The 18529-nt window shown below is 36.6% G+C and overlaps 1 protein-coding gene across 7 annotated transcripts in view; it reads right to left on the bottom strand.

The window, feature by feature from the left end:
• Rapgef6 (Rap guanine nucleotide exchange factor 6) overlaps positions 1 to 18529 on the bottom strand; it is a 162928-nt gene that overhangs the window by 93746 nt on the left and 50653 nt on the right. Inside the window, exon 1 of one of the 7 annotated variants that reach the window (XM_032911947.1) lies at positions 4897 to 6036. The exons of the other annotated variants lie outside the window; for them this stretch is intronic. Coding sequence (XP_032767838.1) covers positions 4897 to 4950 — 54 coding nt within the window. The 5' untranslated portion in view covers positions 4951 to 6036. Of the gene's footprint in view, positions 1 to 4896; positions 6037 to 18529 lie in introns of those variants that run through there. 7 annotated transcript variants of the gene reach the window in all.

Here is an 18529-nt window from a genome sequence, read left to right as displayed (position 1 = left end):
AAGGATTGCTAACATAAGGATACACATTCTAGAGTTTTGATTTTTATGTGGGTTCTTAGGATTGAACTTGTGTCCTCTTGTTTGCTGAGCAAACACTTTACTGACTGGTGGTCTGATAATGGCCCTCACAAGCTCATATATCTGAGTGCTTAGTCACAGGGAATGGCATTATTTGAAAGAATTAGAAGGAGTAGGAGGCTTGGTTTTGTTGGAGTAATGTGATACTAGGGATGAACTTAGAAGTTTCAAAAGCCTAGGCCAAGCCCAGAGTCTCTCTTTCTCTTGTCTATGGATCAGGACGAAGCTCTCAGCTACTGCTCCAGGGTCTGCCTGCCTGCTGCTATGCTCCCTTGTCATGATGATCGTGGACCAAACTTCTGACACTGTAAACAAGGCCTCAATTAAATGATAACTTGTATAATAGTTACCTTAGTCACGATGTCTCTTCACAGCAATAGACCAGTGACTAAGACACTGACTGAGGAGTGATCTAATCCTAAGTCCTCCACATTCTGCTTTTTTACAATGATAACAAGATTAGCAGATTTCAAAATGGGTTTTTATTATAATGTCTTATGGGAATAACTAATTCACACAATATTTATGGTAGTGTTGCAAATAAATGTTAACATACAAGCCATAAATAAATGTTAACATACAAGCCAAAAAAAAGAAAAAAAGAGTTGAAAGTGCTACAAGATAATACAGCATCAAAATAATTAAAGCTTATGTAAGAAGCTTACAAGGAATAAAGTATTTCTGTATTTTTACTATATTCATTTAGAATTTTTTCTATTCATGTAGAATTTCTGGTTCTTGGCATTTTACAATATTTCTTCTTTACCCATCAAACAAAAGCCTGGTGTAGTGATGTCTGCCCTGCACAGTCTGTTCATTAAATATCTGTAGAATAAATGAATGACTGCAACCAGCGCCTTAACACTGCTGCTCAGTATTTTGTGATTTCTGAACAAATGAAACTCTAAAGTTCAGTTTTATCTAGTCTCACCCAACTCCCTTCCACATGCGGTTTTCAGCAGTGCCACCACTGCTGTCAGCAGTGCTGAGGCCCCACGGGATAGCTCCAGTCTGTGTTCCACATAGCATCAACTCTCCAAAGCTCTATACTGTTTTAGGAAACACAATTCATGAATACTGAAAATTAAATAAAATGGTTCATTCTATGGTTGAACAAACTGGAAAATGGTGATATTCTTTATGTCCTTTAACTCTTGATAGCACAAGAAGTTCCTCAATACAGAAATCTATTTTTACATACGGTTCTGCAAATTTATTTTCCCCAATACGATATTGACATCTTACCAGTGTAAGAAATTTATGTTTGCTTTGGAATAATCTGATATAGTCAACAATTCCATGTTTGAAATACTTTCATAGGGCAACTAGTATTAGTCAAAGACATAACCGTGAAGAATACCTGCAGCTTAGCAGATGGGGAGGGATATCAATCTGAATCAGCACAAACATAGGTAATACAGCCAGAGTAATATTACAGGGTAGTTCTATGCCCTATTTCAAGAGTGACCTGCCAGTAGGGATTTCTACTGTATACCCAATGCTAGGCATGACCAAATTCAAGTCTTGGGGTACAGGAGATTAAGAAATTATTAAATCTCAAGATGTAATTTTGAGAGTGATGTTTGAGGTACATCATTAGGATAATCAATATTTTTGATAAGCATATCAGATAACGATAACAAAGACCTAGAAATGTAATACACAAAATAGTGAATCTAGTTACATATGTGCTTAGGCCTGCCATGATATACTCTAATGGTAAAATGATATTAATGATATTAAATTTATAACATTTAGCACAAAAGGTAAAATACTTCACTACTAATTATTATTACACAGTGAAATGATATTTTGGATAGACTCTCATTTAATAATGATTAAGATTAATTTAACCTAGTTTTCACACTATATTTCTGTTAAGTGGCATTGATCCCAGAGGCTTCTGATGCATTCAGAATCCATAGAAGACCAGCCAGCCCAGGCAAGGGTACAGAGAAGAACAGTAGGATCCTTTTCTTTCTGCAGTGCTGGAGATAGGACCCAAGGCATTGTGCATACCAGTACAGCCCTCTCTCCCACGAATCATAGCCCAAACCTCAGATAGGACATTCCTTAGTGTTTACAACTCCTGTCTTAAAAGTGAACCTCTGAAAATTTTTAAGTGGGAAAGTGATAGAGATTTTGGGTTTTTAAAATTACTCTAGAAACATTTAAGATGAAAATAAAGTCAAAGAGATGAGCCCAATTTGGGGTTTAAGATGGTGGAGGCATTCTCCAAGCCACCAAAATTACAAGGGCCCTTTAGTACAGAGTAGTCGCATAACCAACAGCTGACAGTGCGAGAGAGAGAGAGAGAGAGAGAGAGAGAGAGAGAGAGAGAGAGAGAGAGACAGAGACAGAGACAGAGAGACAGAGACAGAGAGACAGAGACAGAGACGAGAGATTGATTCTAAGATCTCAAGAGCAGTCCCCAGACACAAACCTGACCCTAAGGAATATGTGTTCTAAGTATCTCAGTGGCCTCAATTTCTACTCATTTTCTAAAAAGTAAAATTTAGAGATGTGAAGTAAGGTAAAGGCCAGGTATGACTGGTCAGATATGACAAAGCTAGCTATTTATTAATTGTTTTCATTGGCTCATGGCTGTGAACTGCACAAAGAAGAATAAAGAAGCCAAAGCCCAATGGCTTCTTCAACACAGTGAGATGACACCTCAATCAAACTGTCTTGTCCAACAGTGAAAGGAGCACCCAGCTAACAGTCTCTTGTGTGAAGCTCCCTGGAAACCAACGATCCGAAGACAGGAATCTATTATACAGGGAGAAGAATAATCACGACTATAAAATAAAAACCATTACTAAAACAAATAACTGTGAGCTTCACTTATGAGGCTTAAGAAACATGTAACATAAATGGGTACATTTAAAAATTTAAAACATGGGCTGGAGAGATGGCTCCGCGGTTAAGAGCACTGACCCATCTTCCAGAGGTCCTGAGTTCAATTCCCAGCAACCACATGGTGGCTCACAACTGTCTGCAATGGGATCTGTTTGTGTCTGAAGACAACTACAGTGTACTCATATTACATAAAATAAATAAATAATTAATTAAAAATGTTAAAACATGTCTAGCATTGGTTACAAAGAAACAATAAATTAGTGAGTTAGAAACATCAAACTGAATGAATGTTTAAGGACATAACAGGTGGACAAAAGTGAGAGGAGCTGCAATTTTGTCAAAAACAATCTCTACTAGCAGTACACACCTTGAATCCCAATTCTTGGGAGGCAGAGACAGGCAGATCTCTACAAAGCTAGCTCAAGACTTGGCAGGGTTTTGTAGTAAGAGCCTATGCCAAAAATGTAACACCCTCCCCCCTTCTTCTTACAAATAAAGACAAACAAGGCTCTGTGGCTTGAAAGAGTCCTCAAGAGTACTAAGAAAGGAAAACAAAACATTTTGATGCTTGGCGAATTTTCATGGATATATAAACTAACTAAACATACAACTAAGTAAAAACATGACCCTCAGTGCAAACTTCTCATATGGACAGAAGATCGTGTATTAAACTTCAAGGGCCATAGAGAAAGGACTGGGAGCTTATTTTATATACAACTAAATAATAAAAAGAATCATTAAATGAAAGTTAAAAGAGTAAAACAAACTTGAAAATCCAATATAGAGAGTATTAAAATTAGTATCTAGTATAATGGATTTAAATAAAGAGTTAAATCTTAATAATAATGTAAAAGATGAGGGAAGACAGGAAGGAGACATGTATACTTATAAATAATTTACACAGGAAAGCACTCATCACAGAATTCTCATATTTTTCTGTTACTTTGTGTGTGTCTTTTCTTTAAAAACAACTCCTACACCCCATTCTTAATTTTGTTCAGTTTTATCTGGTCTTATCCAATTCCCTTCCACATGCAGTTTTCAATTCTAGTAGTGTGACTATTACTGTCAGCAGTGCTGGGAGCCCACAGGTGGCGTCTGCACTGAAGCAGCCACATTCTTTGTATGTGAAGATAAAAACACAAATTGCATAGCTAGGCTCCTTTCCACCTCTTTATGTCACAGCCACTGTTGCCAAATGATTTAAATATCCCTCCTACAAGAGCATTCAGGGAAGATGCGATGAGCTAGGCTGAATAAACAGTACAACACAGTGCTAACAACTACTTTCTCCTTAGTCACCATCAACAGCGAACCTCTGAAACAAAGACCTTCCTGTGAAGTCTCCAGTGTGCCTAAGTATCACAAAGAAATCTTGAAATATTTAAAATCGACCATCTAAGCATTTTCTAAAACAGAAAAGATAGCTTCAAACATTGTAAAAAGCTATTATCAACAATAAAACTACATTGCTATAGACTATTTTCAACCACTCAAGATTTTGTCAGTGTTTGCTTTAAAATGACAAGTGGTTTTTGTTTTTTTTTTACCAATTACTATTTTACAAATACTTTGGAACACTGAATATTTTTACATAATTAATTTACATTCACTTTTTTTTTTTGCCTTATTCTTTAGGAATGAGCACTCAATTTTACGAAATAGAACAATTCATTTCTAAGTTATCAGTTATTACCACATTAGCAAGATACGTTATATAAGCTCATGATTAGAACACTATATCTAAACATACTAGTTCTTTAAGGTGAGAAACAACAGAATGCCTCAAGTTAAGTATGGTCATAAGTAATTTAAATTAAATGACAATGAGACAAGGATTTATATATTGTTTTGTAGCTCTTATTTTTAAAGTTTAGAAATTAGCAAATAGAACTAATTTAGAATTCAAGTGCAATTTAAATTTAATGATTAAAGTATATAAAAATAGTAATTACTTACTTTGGAGGCCCATGGCTGCAGACAATTGGCATAACATCGAACAAGAAAAGCCATATTTCCTTGGTTGGAGGGGTAGTTTCTCTTTTAAACCAGAGAGAGCCACACTGACGAGTATGTTGACAAAATTCTGCTAAGTTTCTTTTTACAATCCACACATCATTGTTGCTATATAAATGTAGCCCCTCTAACCCTCTTTACAGACAAAAATCAGAAGCTTTCAGAAGCAGAATATTGTTCTAAGTATAAAAATTATCCTTAAATGCCACTTTACAAGCAAGTAACATGAAATAAAGATGTTTAGATTTCAGGCTCAGCGCACAGTTACATGCATCCTCAGGCACCTGACACAGACATACACATTGGCAGCAAACAGACTAGTACCGGATCAGTCAAAGCAAGCAGGCAACATGCATGAAATCTGTGTTCCTGGAATCCATGAAACCTTCCTCTGTAATATAGCTATTTTTCCATCAACTTATTTCATGCTGAAGAGCAAACACTGCAGAGACTTCTGCATCGGAGGCAAAGCAAATGCTGAATCCTGAAGACTACAGTCTCTTCTTTAAATATCCTTAAATGCTAGAGGTTAAAAAACAACCCAAACCAAAACAAAAGACGAAACAAAAAAACCCACCATGCATGCACATCATCCCAACCACAGAGCAAATGGAGGCAGGAGACAAATGCTCTAACAGGTTTGTCCTGTATAATGTCTGAGAATATCCAGAATTCAAAGCAACCTTCTCTTCTCCCAAGCAGTTTCACAGCTCTACAATACAGCTTCTGATTCCAGGCATTAGTAAGAAAGCACTGATGATCTAAGTCTGCCCTTTCTAGATCACATATATATACGATGCAGCAAAGAAACCACTACATCTTTTGTGAACGCAAGAGTCTGTCAGTGTCTTAATTCCTACTGCCCTTGCCTGCTTCACAGCAGCTCCCCAAGGAGAAGCTCCTATTGATTCTATGCCCTGCAGTAAGATGAAATATCTAATAAGGAGGAAAGAGAGTGGGAGGAGAATAGAGCTAAAAGGATGACATCACCTGTGCAGAAAGCCTTCACAAACTGCATTAGATCAATTGGCTACTGTATCTGCAGATGTAGCCCAAGAGCAATTACTAAACACACACACACACACACACACACACACACACACACACACACACACACACACACACAAACACGACCTTTTGTGAGATGTGCTGGCAAGCTAAATTCTATAAGAAAAAAAACCCTGGCTAATGTCCCTGTCTGTTCTATAGTTTTAAAAATTCTGTACATTGATATTCCATTGTATTTGAGAAGCCTCTTTTCTAATATTATTTAAACTTAACACAGAATTGTTCTCTCAGGGGAAAATAATTTGCTGTAGTAAGATACTACTGAATTCTAAGTACATGGGCATTCTGGTTCAGAGATGTCACATCAAAGTAATGCTAATACCACAAATTTATGGGTTTCTGCATACAACTTGCTATTTATTGAATGAATGTTCTGAAGGTTAAATCTTCAAGCCCACATTGAGTTAGCATTAAAAATAAAAACGGGTGCTAAGATTTATATGTAAATACTTTTAAACAAATCCAAGATTTTTATGTAAACAAAAAAATCCTTCTTTTGCAAGGGGGAAAAAATCCACGCAGACACAATGTATACTAATTCCTTTGAGGAAGAATAATCTATACAATCTGGGTACTTCCCTGCAGCCCAATGTGCAATTCCTAGAAAGAGAGCCAGTCAAACACAAAATGAACCAGAAAAGGAAACAATTAAACCTGTCTCTGATTAAAAACATGGAATAAAAGGAAGCTGTCATATTTTTTCTTTAAAACTTAAAAGAGAAAAAAAATTGCCACACCCTCTCCAGTAAGAAAAGCACCAACCCTTTCCATTATGCTTCTGCTACAAGGCATCCTTTCCTTTATCCTTCTGCTTATCCTCCCACCTAGCACTTCATCTCCTACCATTGCCCCCCAATGGTTAAAGTACAGTCAGGTATACCTCCAGGCAGCAGAATTGTGAGACGAGCAGTTAGCAGTAAAGTAATAGAACTATTTTCCTCTATTTACTTTTGAAGACAGGGAATGTGCAACACAGAAGGAGATTATTACCTGAGAAACAGATATTGTAATGAAAGATTCTGTTTCCTGCTGAAAATATATCTTGTTGACATACATATACAGGCAGGCAGGCAGGCAGGCAGGCAGGCAGGCAGGCAGACAGACAGAGACAGACAGACAGACACACACACACACACTTCCTCGAGTCACTCCAGCAGTCTCTTACTTTCTAAGCGACACTATGCTCCTAATATGAATTATGTTGCTCCTTATACAACTAGAATTTAATGTAATAATGCTATTATTTTGAACATATTCCATGTTTATAATATACAATTTTATTTTACATGAATTGCCCATGAATTGTTTTATTCAAAACCCTGTGAATTGCTTTATTCAAAAGCCCAGCCCTTTCCCACAAAACGTACAGTGAAATACAAAATTTGTTATCACAAATTCAAATAAGTACTAGTTTACTAAATATAAACCATATACTACTTGTAGAGATTGATTTTCAAGAACTATGTTTCCAATTTAATGAATATACCCTAAGTTGGGATTTCAAAAATGCAACTTTAAAGACAAACGAAAAGCATTTATTTTAAAATATAAAAATATGGATAAAGATAATTTTTTTGCTAAAGATACATTTCCTAAAGAAAAGTACTAAACAAAAATTAGTAACAGGACTCAAGAATTATTTTAACTATAATGCCAGTATATAATTGTATTTATGTATGTACTGGCAGAATAAATGACAGCCAACCAAAACCAGTATCTGCAGTGGCTCCTTGTTCCTTCCTATAAATCATGCTTATACCTTTGACACAAAGAAAGACCTCAAGCTGGGCAAAAAGACAAGTCATCTCTTAACTGCTGCTCCGGGAGTGAAATGCAAGCCACTAACGCCATATGTCAGACCTACTGGAGTACACATCAACCCCAATAAAGGATCAAAACAATTCTTTCTCTCCTCCCTGCTCCCCAGTTTGGCAGGCTTATAAGTAAAGATGACATCATCTTGTTCTACCAATTATCTTACAGTATTTGCTATTCCAGAAACCAGTATGGTGAACCTATCATGGGAAACCTCCTGGGGTAACACTATCAGAAGAAAGCAAGAGGCCAAACTATACTCAGCATGTAGACCCTAAAAGCCAGCTGATGATACTCCCTTCCATTGTCTCTTCACATTCAATAACTAATCTTTTAACTAATTACTGATATAAACTAGGTCAGTAATTTGTTAAATAATTTGTCAAAATGAATTAGTAGATGAATCAATTATTTTTCATGGGCATCACGTTTAGAATTTATCATGATCTCACCTCATTGTCAAGTGAAGTCAGTGCAGTGATAGAGGGAGTGCTGATTCATAGTCTAGAATCATTACTACAGGCTACGCACTGAGGAACACACCTTCCTGCATATGAAATACCAGTATGCTAAGCCATACAAACAAAATCTTTAGTTTTAAAAGGGGCATTTGACTCCTGTGAGATAAGACCAAGTTTCCAATAATTACAAAACAGTTTTTATAAATATATAAACAATCTGGTTAGTAAGATTTGTTATCTGAATATATAATTTACAAGCCAACTATAAACTGGAATATTGGAAATTATGCTGCATAGAAAACCAAAGATAAGGTTCTAATAGTTAATAATTTCACCACCCATCTGCACAGTGAAACAGTACAGGTAATTTAGGGATGCCAAATGCCAAAAGAGAATAGCAAACCTAAAGCTGTCATTTTAAACATAAAATGGCTGGTCATTTCTGCCTTTGAAATAAACTGATAATGCTATAGTAATGAGCACACCACTGCAGTGACAACGTACCAGCTAAAGTAACCACATAGTGTACCACCTTATCTTTCCCTTGCTTCAGAGAAATGAATCTGTAGCTATCAAACATGGTTAACTCTAATTATTGTTGCCCCTTAGTAATTTCTGACTTCAAGAAGCAAGTCCTAACTACTACTCATCACCTCTAAGTATCAAAGCTTTCTTTCTATTCTTTTTGGGAAACTGTTCTAGCATACTATGGTGTGTTCACTGATTGCTTGCATGCTATCAAAAATCTCTGTCAAAACCACTTGAAGTCCATATGTACTATGAAATATGATATATCCTTAGGGAGTGATTGAGAAAGAAAGAGCAAGGAGAGAGAGGAAAGCTGTTATCATCAGCGATGGTGATGTAAGCTTCTATAATTAGAATCAGTGAAACTGAAGGAACAATAAAAGGCACCACCATGCTTCTACTTTGCCCTACCCAAAGCAGCTATACCAGGCGTTTTTATTACACAGAAAGAAAACACACTTGCATACAGAAGTCAGACAAATACATACTATTATGAACATAGTTTTAGGATAGTATTTATTTTCAAAAACAAAACCTAGTAATTTAAAAATCCACGAACAAGAAAATCTCATTTAAAAAAAATAAACTGTCAAGAATACTTTATCTGAACTGGATCACATTAGTACCTTTAATTTAAACACATCATTTGCTAGCACTGTGGAAATTGAATACAGAACATAGTTTTTAGTGAATAGAGAACAGAGCAATCTGAAAAGCAGTAATGTTAATTTGTTTGCTGTTTAAGGAGCTGCTATACTTGTCTACCCGGAATGCTATCAAAAATTATCCTCAGACTCCTGACACACACTAATACCCGAGTTAAACAATTATTGAAAGAGCTTTCTTTGGCAACTGCTGTGCAAACAATCACAAGTGTGATAATCTTTCTCATTCTGGGTCCTTGGACATATCCACATGAGTTAGTTTCATCCCTAGGGAAGCACAAACTGCCCCAGAAGAAACAGTATACCTGGCTGTCTTCCACCAACATTAAAGTTCATGTATACTAAATATTAAAAACAATTGAAAATATGACTACTGTGCTAGTAATATTTATGTAGAAAGTTAGTTTCGTACTTTTAACCCAGTAATTTAATTTCTACATATTAATCCTGAGGAAATAACCAGTCATTTATTAATTTATACATAAAAGCTGTTAGTTAACAGAAGAAAAACTAGGAAAGGCAAACATATAGCACAGTATGAATGTTAAAGTATTTTGGAGAAATTTTAATTGACAAAAAATTTAAAAGGCAGGACATATAAGCAGTTAGCATCATCCAATATAAAGGTTTGTGTTAATAAACACTCCTTTGAAAGTCACTTTCCCAGCACTACCTCTGGCTCTGAGGACCTTGCCTTACTTTCCTTAATATTCTTCTATGCATTTCATTTCTGTAAGAAGCATATATTTCACAAAAACCTTTAACCATTTTTAAACTGACATTTCTCCCACTGAATACCAAGTGCACTTATTTGTGGACTCACAGCCCTAAGGTTTGTTATAAGAATCTACGTTACTTTCCAGAGTGAACCAGATTATACTAGGAGATATGGATAGTAGTGAATGAGTCAGAGAGGGGAGAAAGAGGGGTGCAGTAGGGAGGGAGGGAGGGAGGGAGGGAGGGAGGGAGGGAGGAAGAATATCCTTGAAAAAATTTAAGATAGAAAGCACCAGGAAAATCACAACACTTGTAAAACAATGGAGAAAGTAAAAAAATGTAAAAGTTTTTAATAACCAATGACTAATGACCAATGAATAATACTGAGGGGCTTGAGATCCAGTTAAGCCCACACTGGTACACCACAATGAGACTACCTAGTAAAAGAAACTTAATTTCACAACTAAAGTACCCAAGTGCCAACTAATTTTTAAACTTCTAAAACAATGTCCAGATCTATAATTGACTCAGTCACATTTCTATAAAAATGACTTAGCATTAATAATGTCTGGTATTTCAGAGATTCATTTCCGGTCAAAGGTACATTAAGTGTTTAATTTGATAAAAATTATAAGATGTTTTGTGTATATTGGTTCAGGCTTACTCTTGGAATTTAACTCAAGGTAATATCAGTATTAAAAATTGAACACACATATGAAAATGCTCACTATTAGACTTTATTTCAAACAAAACAATTGGACTGAGGTGGTGGCTCAATGGGAAAAGCATTTGCTATGCAAGCATGAGGTACTGAGCTTTGGCTCTCAGATGTTGTACTGCGCATCTTTTAACTCCAGTACCCTACACGTAGATAAGGGAGAGACACGTTTCAGTAGCTTGATGCAGGCCAGCTATCCTGGTATACACAAAGGTGAACAAGAGAATGTGTCTGAGAGGACTGGCAGTGGAAACTGTCTTCTGAGCCACAGATATGCTGTGACACATGTGTGCCTACACACAGACATTTAAATATAAAGATAAAATAATAAAGCAACTAGTCTTATGTAAAAAATAAAATAAAGCTCAGGACTGAACTTGTGACTTGCACAGGCCATGCATGTTCTTTACCAATGAACTACATTCACAAACTCAGCAAGTTGGTAATTCAGTTTTCTCAGTGAGTAGAACTGTATGGGCACCTGTATCAGGCATATGTAATGTACTACAGACCAACAAAGGGAAGTACAATCCATGAAGAAACGTCAGGGGTTTCTCCAGAGAGAATGGAGTTTAGGAGCAAAGTCAGACTCTGTCAGAAGATACAGCATAACAATACTATGAACAAAAAGAACAAGAAGCAAGTTAAGATTAGAGGTAGAGGGTGCTGGAGAGATGGCTCAGCGGTTAAGAGCTCCAACTGCTCTTCCAGAGGTCCTGAGTTCAATTCCCAGCAACCACATGGTGGCTCACAACCATCTGTAATGAGATCTGGTGTGTCTGAAGACAGCTACAGTGTACTCGTATACATTAAATAAAAAAAAAAGAAAAGATTAGAGGTAGATTCAAAAGCCTAGCATTAATATTAGGGGAAAAGGTCAGTAATAGCCTCCCAGAAAAAGAGCAGACTGAAAGAAAGGAAGGATAGAGTTGTGCCGGAACGCTGTAAAGGTAGACGGCTGTCACATAAGAAAGGGACTTCAAACTGTAAGACATTTAGGTTAAACAACTAACTAGCCTTGCTTACTAAAAGAAAGGAGGATTTTTTTTTGTTTTTGTTTGTTTATTTATTTGTTTTTTGGTAAGACAAAGTCTCACTCTGTAGATCAGGATGAACTGGAGCTTGTGGTGGTTCCTTCTGGCCCTGCCTCATGAATGCTGGGATTAAAAGGATGCACAGCCAAGGCTTATTTCTGTGCTTTCAACTCCAAGAGCAAATGTGGTCTGAAAACGTTGAATTGATAATTCTAGCAATAGACAATCCACAAGTTTTAAATAGTACATCTTTCTGAGTAGCATTATTTAGATCCTATTGTCTTGTTCTTTTTAACACTCATCTCTGTTTGGAAACTTAGATTGTGTACTATCTACCAAGAACTCAAGTTCAAAGTGTTCTAAAAACTGTGTGTGTGTGTGTGTGTGTGTGTGTGTGTGTGTGTGTGTGTGTGTGTGTTAAATTTATGTGTATGAGTATTTTGCCTGGATGTTGTGAGCCTCCATGTGGGTGCTGGGAACTGAACCTGGCCCTCTAGAAGAGCAGCTGGTACTCTTAGCCACTGAGCAATTTCTCTAACTCCTTAAGTTTGTATCCTGAGTATAGTTGATTGAATTTAGGTTATTAGGCTTGGTGCCAAGCATCTTTACCTGATGATTCATGTCACCAGGCTCAAGTTCAAGAAAGTCCTACTCTGAGGTTGCCAATATCTTTAGAAATGAATCTTTTACCTGTGAAATAGGGAAAGGCAAAGAACATTTTGTACTGTTTTGCTGGCACATATCAAACTAAAAAAAGGCACAGTGATATTCAGGTTAAGATGAGGAAGGCAATAAACTCGAAGAAGACAGACAAGCATCCAAATGACGGCATGTGGTACACAGAAGCAACAGGCCCAATCAATGCCTCTGCGAAGGAGCTTCTGAAACGAGAGACACCAAGCTATTCACTGCAAGTAAGAGATGGCTATGAACATTTAGGATTCAGTTTGGACCAAAAAAATACAAAAATGACTGGTAAGGCGGTGTCTGAAATAAAGAAGTTGCTGCCATATTCTATTTAGCAGGAGCAGTGTGCTTATGGTGCACACTAACATCAAGCTACCCTGAGCTTACACTTTCATTCTCATTCAGTAGCTTACTTAACTTTATTTAACATATTTATGAAAGTGATTGCAGTTGCTGAGTGTTTTACAGAGTACCAGACACTGGGCAATTCCTTTAATAAACCTACAAGTTACCAACCTAAACATACCAATACCCCCAGAACTATAATACTACCAACAGAACCCACAAACCAAAAACACTCAGACCAAAATAAAGCCCACACAACCTGACTAAAGACACACCAAGCTAAGTAAACTTACCTAAGACAGGTGCTGTTATTATGACAGTCTGATCACTCTGAGGATACAATGAGGCGCTCGTTATTAAGGCAAGAGCAACGGAAGGTGGAGAGTGCATACAGACATTTGACATGAGTAAGGCAAGCACAATGGAAGGTGGAGAGTGCGTACAGACATTGACAGATGCTCTGAAAGCACAGGTGCACGCTCCGTCTTTCCAAAAGGAAAATGACACAGAATTGACTCTTGGGGATGAATAGGTTTTGGGTAAAACAACAAATAATAAAGGGAGATTTAAAACAAAATGAAGAATATAAGCGATTTATATAAAAACATGGCCTGTTTAAGGACCAACAATGTGGCATGGTAAAAAAAGATAGAGGCTACATAGGAAAACAAAGTACAAAGCTGGAAATGTGAGGACCTGTGCTAGGCAATCTGGCAGCTGCTGTTTATCTATTTAATTACTTAAACGGAGTTCAAACTAAATAAAGTTAAAACTCTAAGACACCATGTTACATTAGCCACATTTTAAGCGCTTAGGGAACCATATGTGGGTGGCCGTTCCCATCTGGGCAGCACCAACATAAGGCACCTGCACCATCATAGCAAGTTCCACTGCACAGGCTGGTCTAGACTCTGGAAGTCATCATGTGCTGGATCACTGCCACTTCTCCGATAGACTGTGGTAAACCACCACCAAAATTGATCAATCAATCAATCATAAAACAAAATTAAAACAAGGATATTGTTAGAGCTCCATCTAAAATTTAAAAAAGCAAAATGAATGGACCAGTTGGTGGTAGGGGGTAGGAGAATATGAAGAACAAGTTTACCAAAAAGAAAACCAGTTTTGAACAAATTTTAAAATCAAATACAAAAATGACTAAGTACATTTGTTTTGATAAAGAGATTATATAATACTTTTCATCTTAAGAAATACCCCCAATTTAGATGAAAACAGTTTGTGCAGTGGGCTTGGGTGATACTGTAACAGTCCTGTGAGGAAAATTAAGGCAGGGGTAGTGGCACATGGACAGGCAAGAGGATCATGAGTTCAAAAATGTCCCAAGTTATATATTGCAAGACCTCTCACAACAAAATATTAGTGAGCACTTAGAGAAATGACACAGAGAGACAGAAACACACATTTTAAATAGCTGATGGGAAAAAAAATCTACAGGTACTAAGAATTAGGCACCATGTGTGTACTTCAATCCCAAGTACCCTGACAGAAGCCCAGGGAACAGGCAGGTAAGGAGTCAGGACCACCGCTTTAGTGGCAAAGCAACCAAAGTACAAAGTGAGTACAAAGGAGGAAGACCTGCAGGCAGCCTGCTCATCCACCAACGCTGGACTCTCTCTACATGGCGTAACATCTTGTTTTACAAACATTTTTGTGCTATTTCTAAATAATAAATACATCTTCTTCAAAGGTTCATGATCTGAGAAGATTTTACAATATCCAAAATGGCTATAAAGTATGAAAAGGTTTTAATTATTCCTACAGCAAAAAAATTACTGTTTTTAATTAAAACAATTTTAAAAAAATTAAAATCTTAAAATCACAATGTACATAGGTGTTAGAGTTTCTGAAGAAGGCTAATAAAATCTGACTCCATCCAGTGCTGCGGAAAGGAGGTGGAACAAGTTACTTTTTCTCTTAGACCAAGGGAAAGACTACAACGAAGAATGGAGAGACTGTGCAGGCACCCTAGAGAACAGGCTCTCGGTTTCATTTTGTTTTAAATCATGCTGTTAAATGTAGCATTTAATATATGATCTAGTTACCTCTCCTGGGTACGGACTTGAGGAAGCTGAAAATAACTGTCTCAAAACAGATGTAGACAAATGTCCCTAACTGTGCCACACTGAAACAATTAAATACTTAACCAACAGGTAGAACATGAAACAAGCTACGCCACACTGAAACAATGGAGTATTATTCAGCAAAAAAGTAGAGATAATGAGATACATAATATGGATATATCTTTAATCACTGAAACAAATATAAGATGATAGGCAAAAGAATAATGTAACATATTAAGCCATATAACATTTCAGAGAATAAAACTAATTAACACTAAAAGAAAGCACAGTGGCTGCCTAAGGACAGGGATTTAGTGAAGGATGGCTTACAAAAAGAGACAAAGCATTTGGGAGTGATAAAAATGTTTATCTTGATCATGCTGACTGCTATAAAGGTCTATATATAATATTAAACTTCAAGTATGAGTTATATACTGTTTATAGCCAATAAAGTTAAAAAAGACACATAAACTGTTACAAAGACTGAGGTTTTAAAGATATTACTACTAGAATGAGGCCTGCAGGCACAGGCCATACTTTAGAGCTGTCTGGAAAGCCGAGACTGCAAGTTTCAACCCTGAGTTGGTACAGACTGAGTTCGACCCTGTCTCAAAAGTAAAATGGAAGCTGGGTATGTAGCTCCGTCAAGAAATGTAGAGGTGCTGAGGTCAAGCCCCAGCACTACATTCTTTTTACATTATTTTCACGCTGACATTATGCCTGCCATTGGGAGGAATGAATACAATCACAGTACAGTTTATGCATACATTAAAACATCACAATAAAACTATGTTGTAGTTAATAGTAAAATTCTAATATTCCATCTTTTCAGTCATGCTTTTAGTGGGTGAACCAATGCACAAACATGCAAAGTGCTAAGGATTACATTCAGGGACTCAGTGCATGCTAGGCAAGCACTTTACCATTGAGCTATATTCCCAGCTCTTCTGCAGTTATTCTAATTATTCAGTAAGAAAAACTTAAAATCTAACCAAGATCTTTAATTCTCACAAAATTATGATGTACAGGTTATGCAGTAAATAGTAAGTGTGACAAAGAAAACAACAATGACAAAATATTCTGTACATTTTCAAGAACTGCACACTTTTAGCACTCTAGCAAGAAAAATTTGAAGGTTGTAAACTGAAGAAAAGAGACTATCAAAGATTCAGATGGATGGACCTCTGAGTTCAAGACCAGCCCAGTATATACATAACAAAGTGCCAGAGCAGCCAGAGTTACACCGCAAACAAAAACTCACAAATAAAAGTATTTCTCATTTTGCTCTATGAATTGCTGACAGTAAGACAAAGAAAATAAAGAACTTTATAGTGGTTATAACACCAATTCTCTCTAAATGCTTTCACAGAAACTAGAACCTCATTTTTCTTTTTAAAAAACTTGCAGTCTTATAAATTTATTCAAATGAGTGTTTTGAAAGAAGCATCCAAACTTTACAATTACATTTTGCTAACTTTTTGTACAGGTACATATTTTAAGTTGAACATATTTCCCTTCTGTTCATTCTTCCCAAAGCCCCCTTTCTTACCTTTCTCCCTTTCATGTCTTTGTCCCCCTAGGCAATTTTACTTCTATTTTAATCATATATTATATACATCCATACACACATGCATATATCAATATATCCACACATAATTTTATGTATACATATATAAAATCTAACAATCACAAAAGAAAAGACATTTGTCTGTGACTGGCCTAATTCGCTTAATATGACTCTCCAGTTTCACCAATTTTCCTGCTAACAGTATAACTTCATTCTCATGTGTGCATGCATATGGGCATGTGAATACATGTGTATGTGGTAATGTCATGTGTATGTTGTAGTTAGAAGATATTGTTCTTGGTTGCTGTCCGTCTTTTTTGACAACCTTTAACCAGCCCAGAACTTGTTAAGTAGGGTAGATTGGCTGGCCAGGGAGCCTTGGAGACTAGGATCTGCCTGTCTCACTGTTGGGGCTACACGTTTGGGACTTCCATTACTAGCCATTTAAAATGTGGGTTCTAAGAATGGAACTCAGGCTGTCATGATTGCAAGGCAAGCACTGTATCGTGGAGCCATCTGCCCAGCTCTCATTTTACTATACACACGCACCACACTTCCCTTACCCATTTCTCTGCTGTTAAACACTAAGCGGTTTCACACCTATTTTTACCAGTGCTGCAATAAGCACTAGTGTGCAAGCGCCTCGTTTTCGGATGTGCTGACTTGGAGTTCTTCAGGTCAACACCCAGGAGAATACAGCTGGCTCAAACAGTAGACCTACTTGGAGTTTTGAGAAACTGTCATATCAATTCCTTTAAAAGTTGAACTAGTTCACATTCTTAGGAAGACTGTCAATATAGCATTTTCTAAATTGCCTGAAATATATCCTTTCTATGAAAAAAATATTAATTCAAGATACCACACACACAAGTATTCTGGTAAAAATCCTTTTCTAACTAATCTAGTCTCTCTGACAAATAATCAGGTTTGCCCCAGTTGATCAATTAAGTTCCCTCATAATTTACCAAATTCCAGACAGCACCTAGTGGGAAAACTACCTAACTCAAGCAGCTTATGTACACACACACACACACACACACACACACACACACACACACACACACACACACTTGTGCAAAAATGCCACTTAAAGAGTTATCACCCAACAAAATCCTAAGTGCTAACTGCTTGGTTTAATCTAGTCAGGAAATCAAACTGTCTAAAGTGAGACGACTTTCTTCAGCACACAGGAAAACTAAAAGCAAATGACTCACGTATGTAAACCATAGATAGACCTCAAGAGGAAATATAGACTATGCCTTTTGACATGACACCAAAAACAAACAAAAATCTGGAGAAAGAACATATTAAAGTTGAAACTAAAATGTACAAGCAACAAACATACATGTAGGTGCCCCACACGTACACACATAGACATAAAAGTCATAAGTACTCTTTAACCCATCATACAAAGAGCCAAACGGTATAAACATCCTTTTATTTGGCAATGCTACATCTTATAATTTTTCTAGTGTGATTAATATACTGAGATACCCATCCACAATGATATTTCATAGAAAATCATTTTTAAAAAAACCTAGAACTAAGTTTAATAACCAAGTATTAGAAGCTCAATGAAGAAATGATGACATATTGTTACAATGAGTATTAAATGTGTGGTGGTTATGTGTTTATAGTTCTAGCTACTAGGGAGGCTGAGCTGGGGACATCTCTTGAGCCCAGGAGCTTGGGACAAACCTAGGCAACATGGTGAGAAGTTATCTAAAAAAAACAAATCAATGTTATAAAAAAGTTTAAAATTTTATTTTTTTAAGATATACTCTTACTTTATATATATTTATACATTTGGCCAGCATGGATGTCTGTGAACCATGTATATGCCTGTGTACTTCCTGTGTGCTTGGTGCCCAGGGAGACCAGAAATGGGTA

The sequence above is a fragment of the Rattus rattus genome, chromosome 9, assembly GCF_011064425.1.
Source record: "Rattus rattus isolate New Zealand chromosome 9, Rrattus_CSIRO_v1, whole genome shotgun sequence".
Taxonomy (NCBI): Eukaryota; Metazoa; Chordata; class Mammalia; order Rodentia; family Muridae; genus Rattus; species Rattus rattus.
The sequence above is the reverse complement of the archived record's forward strand: the minus strand, read 5'-3'. Positions and strand labels throughout refer to the sequence as shown.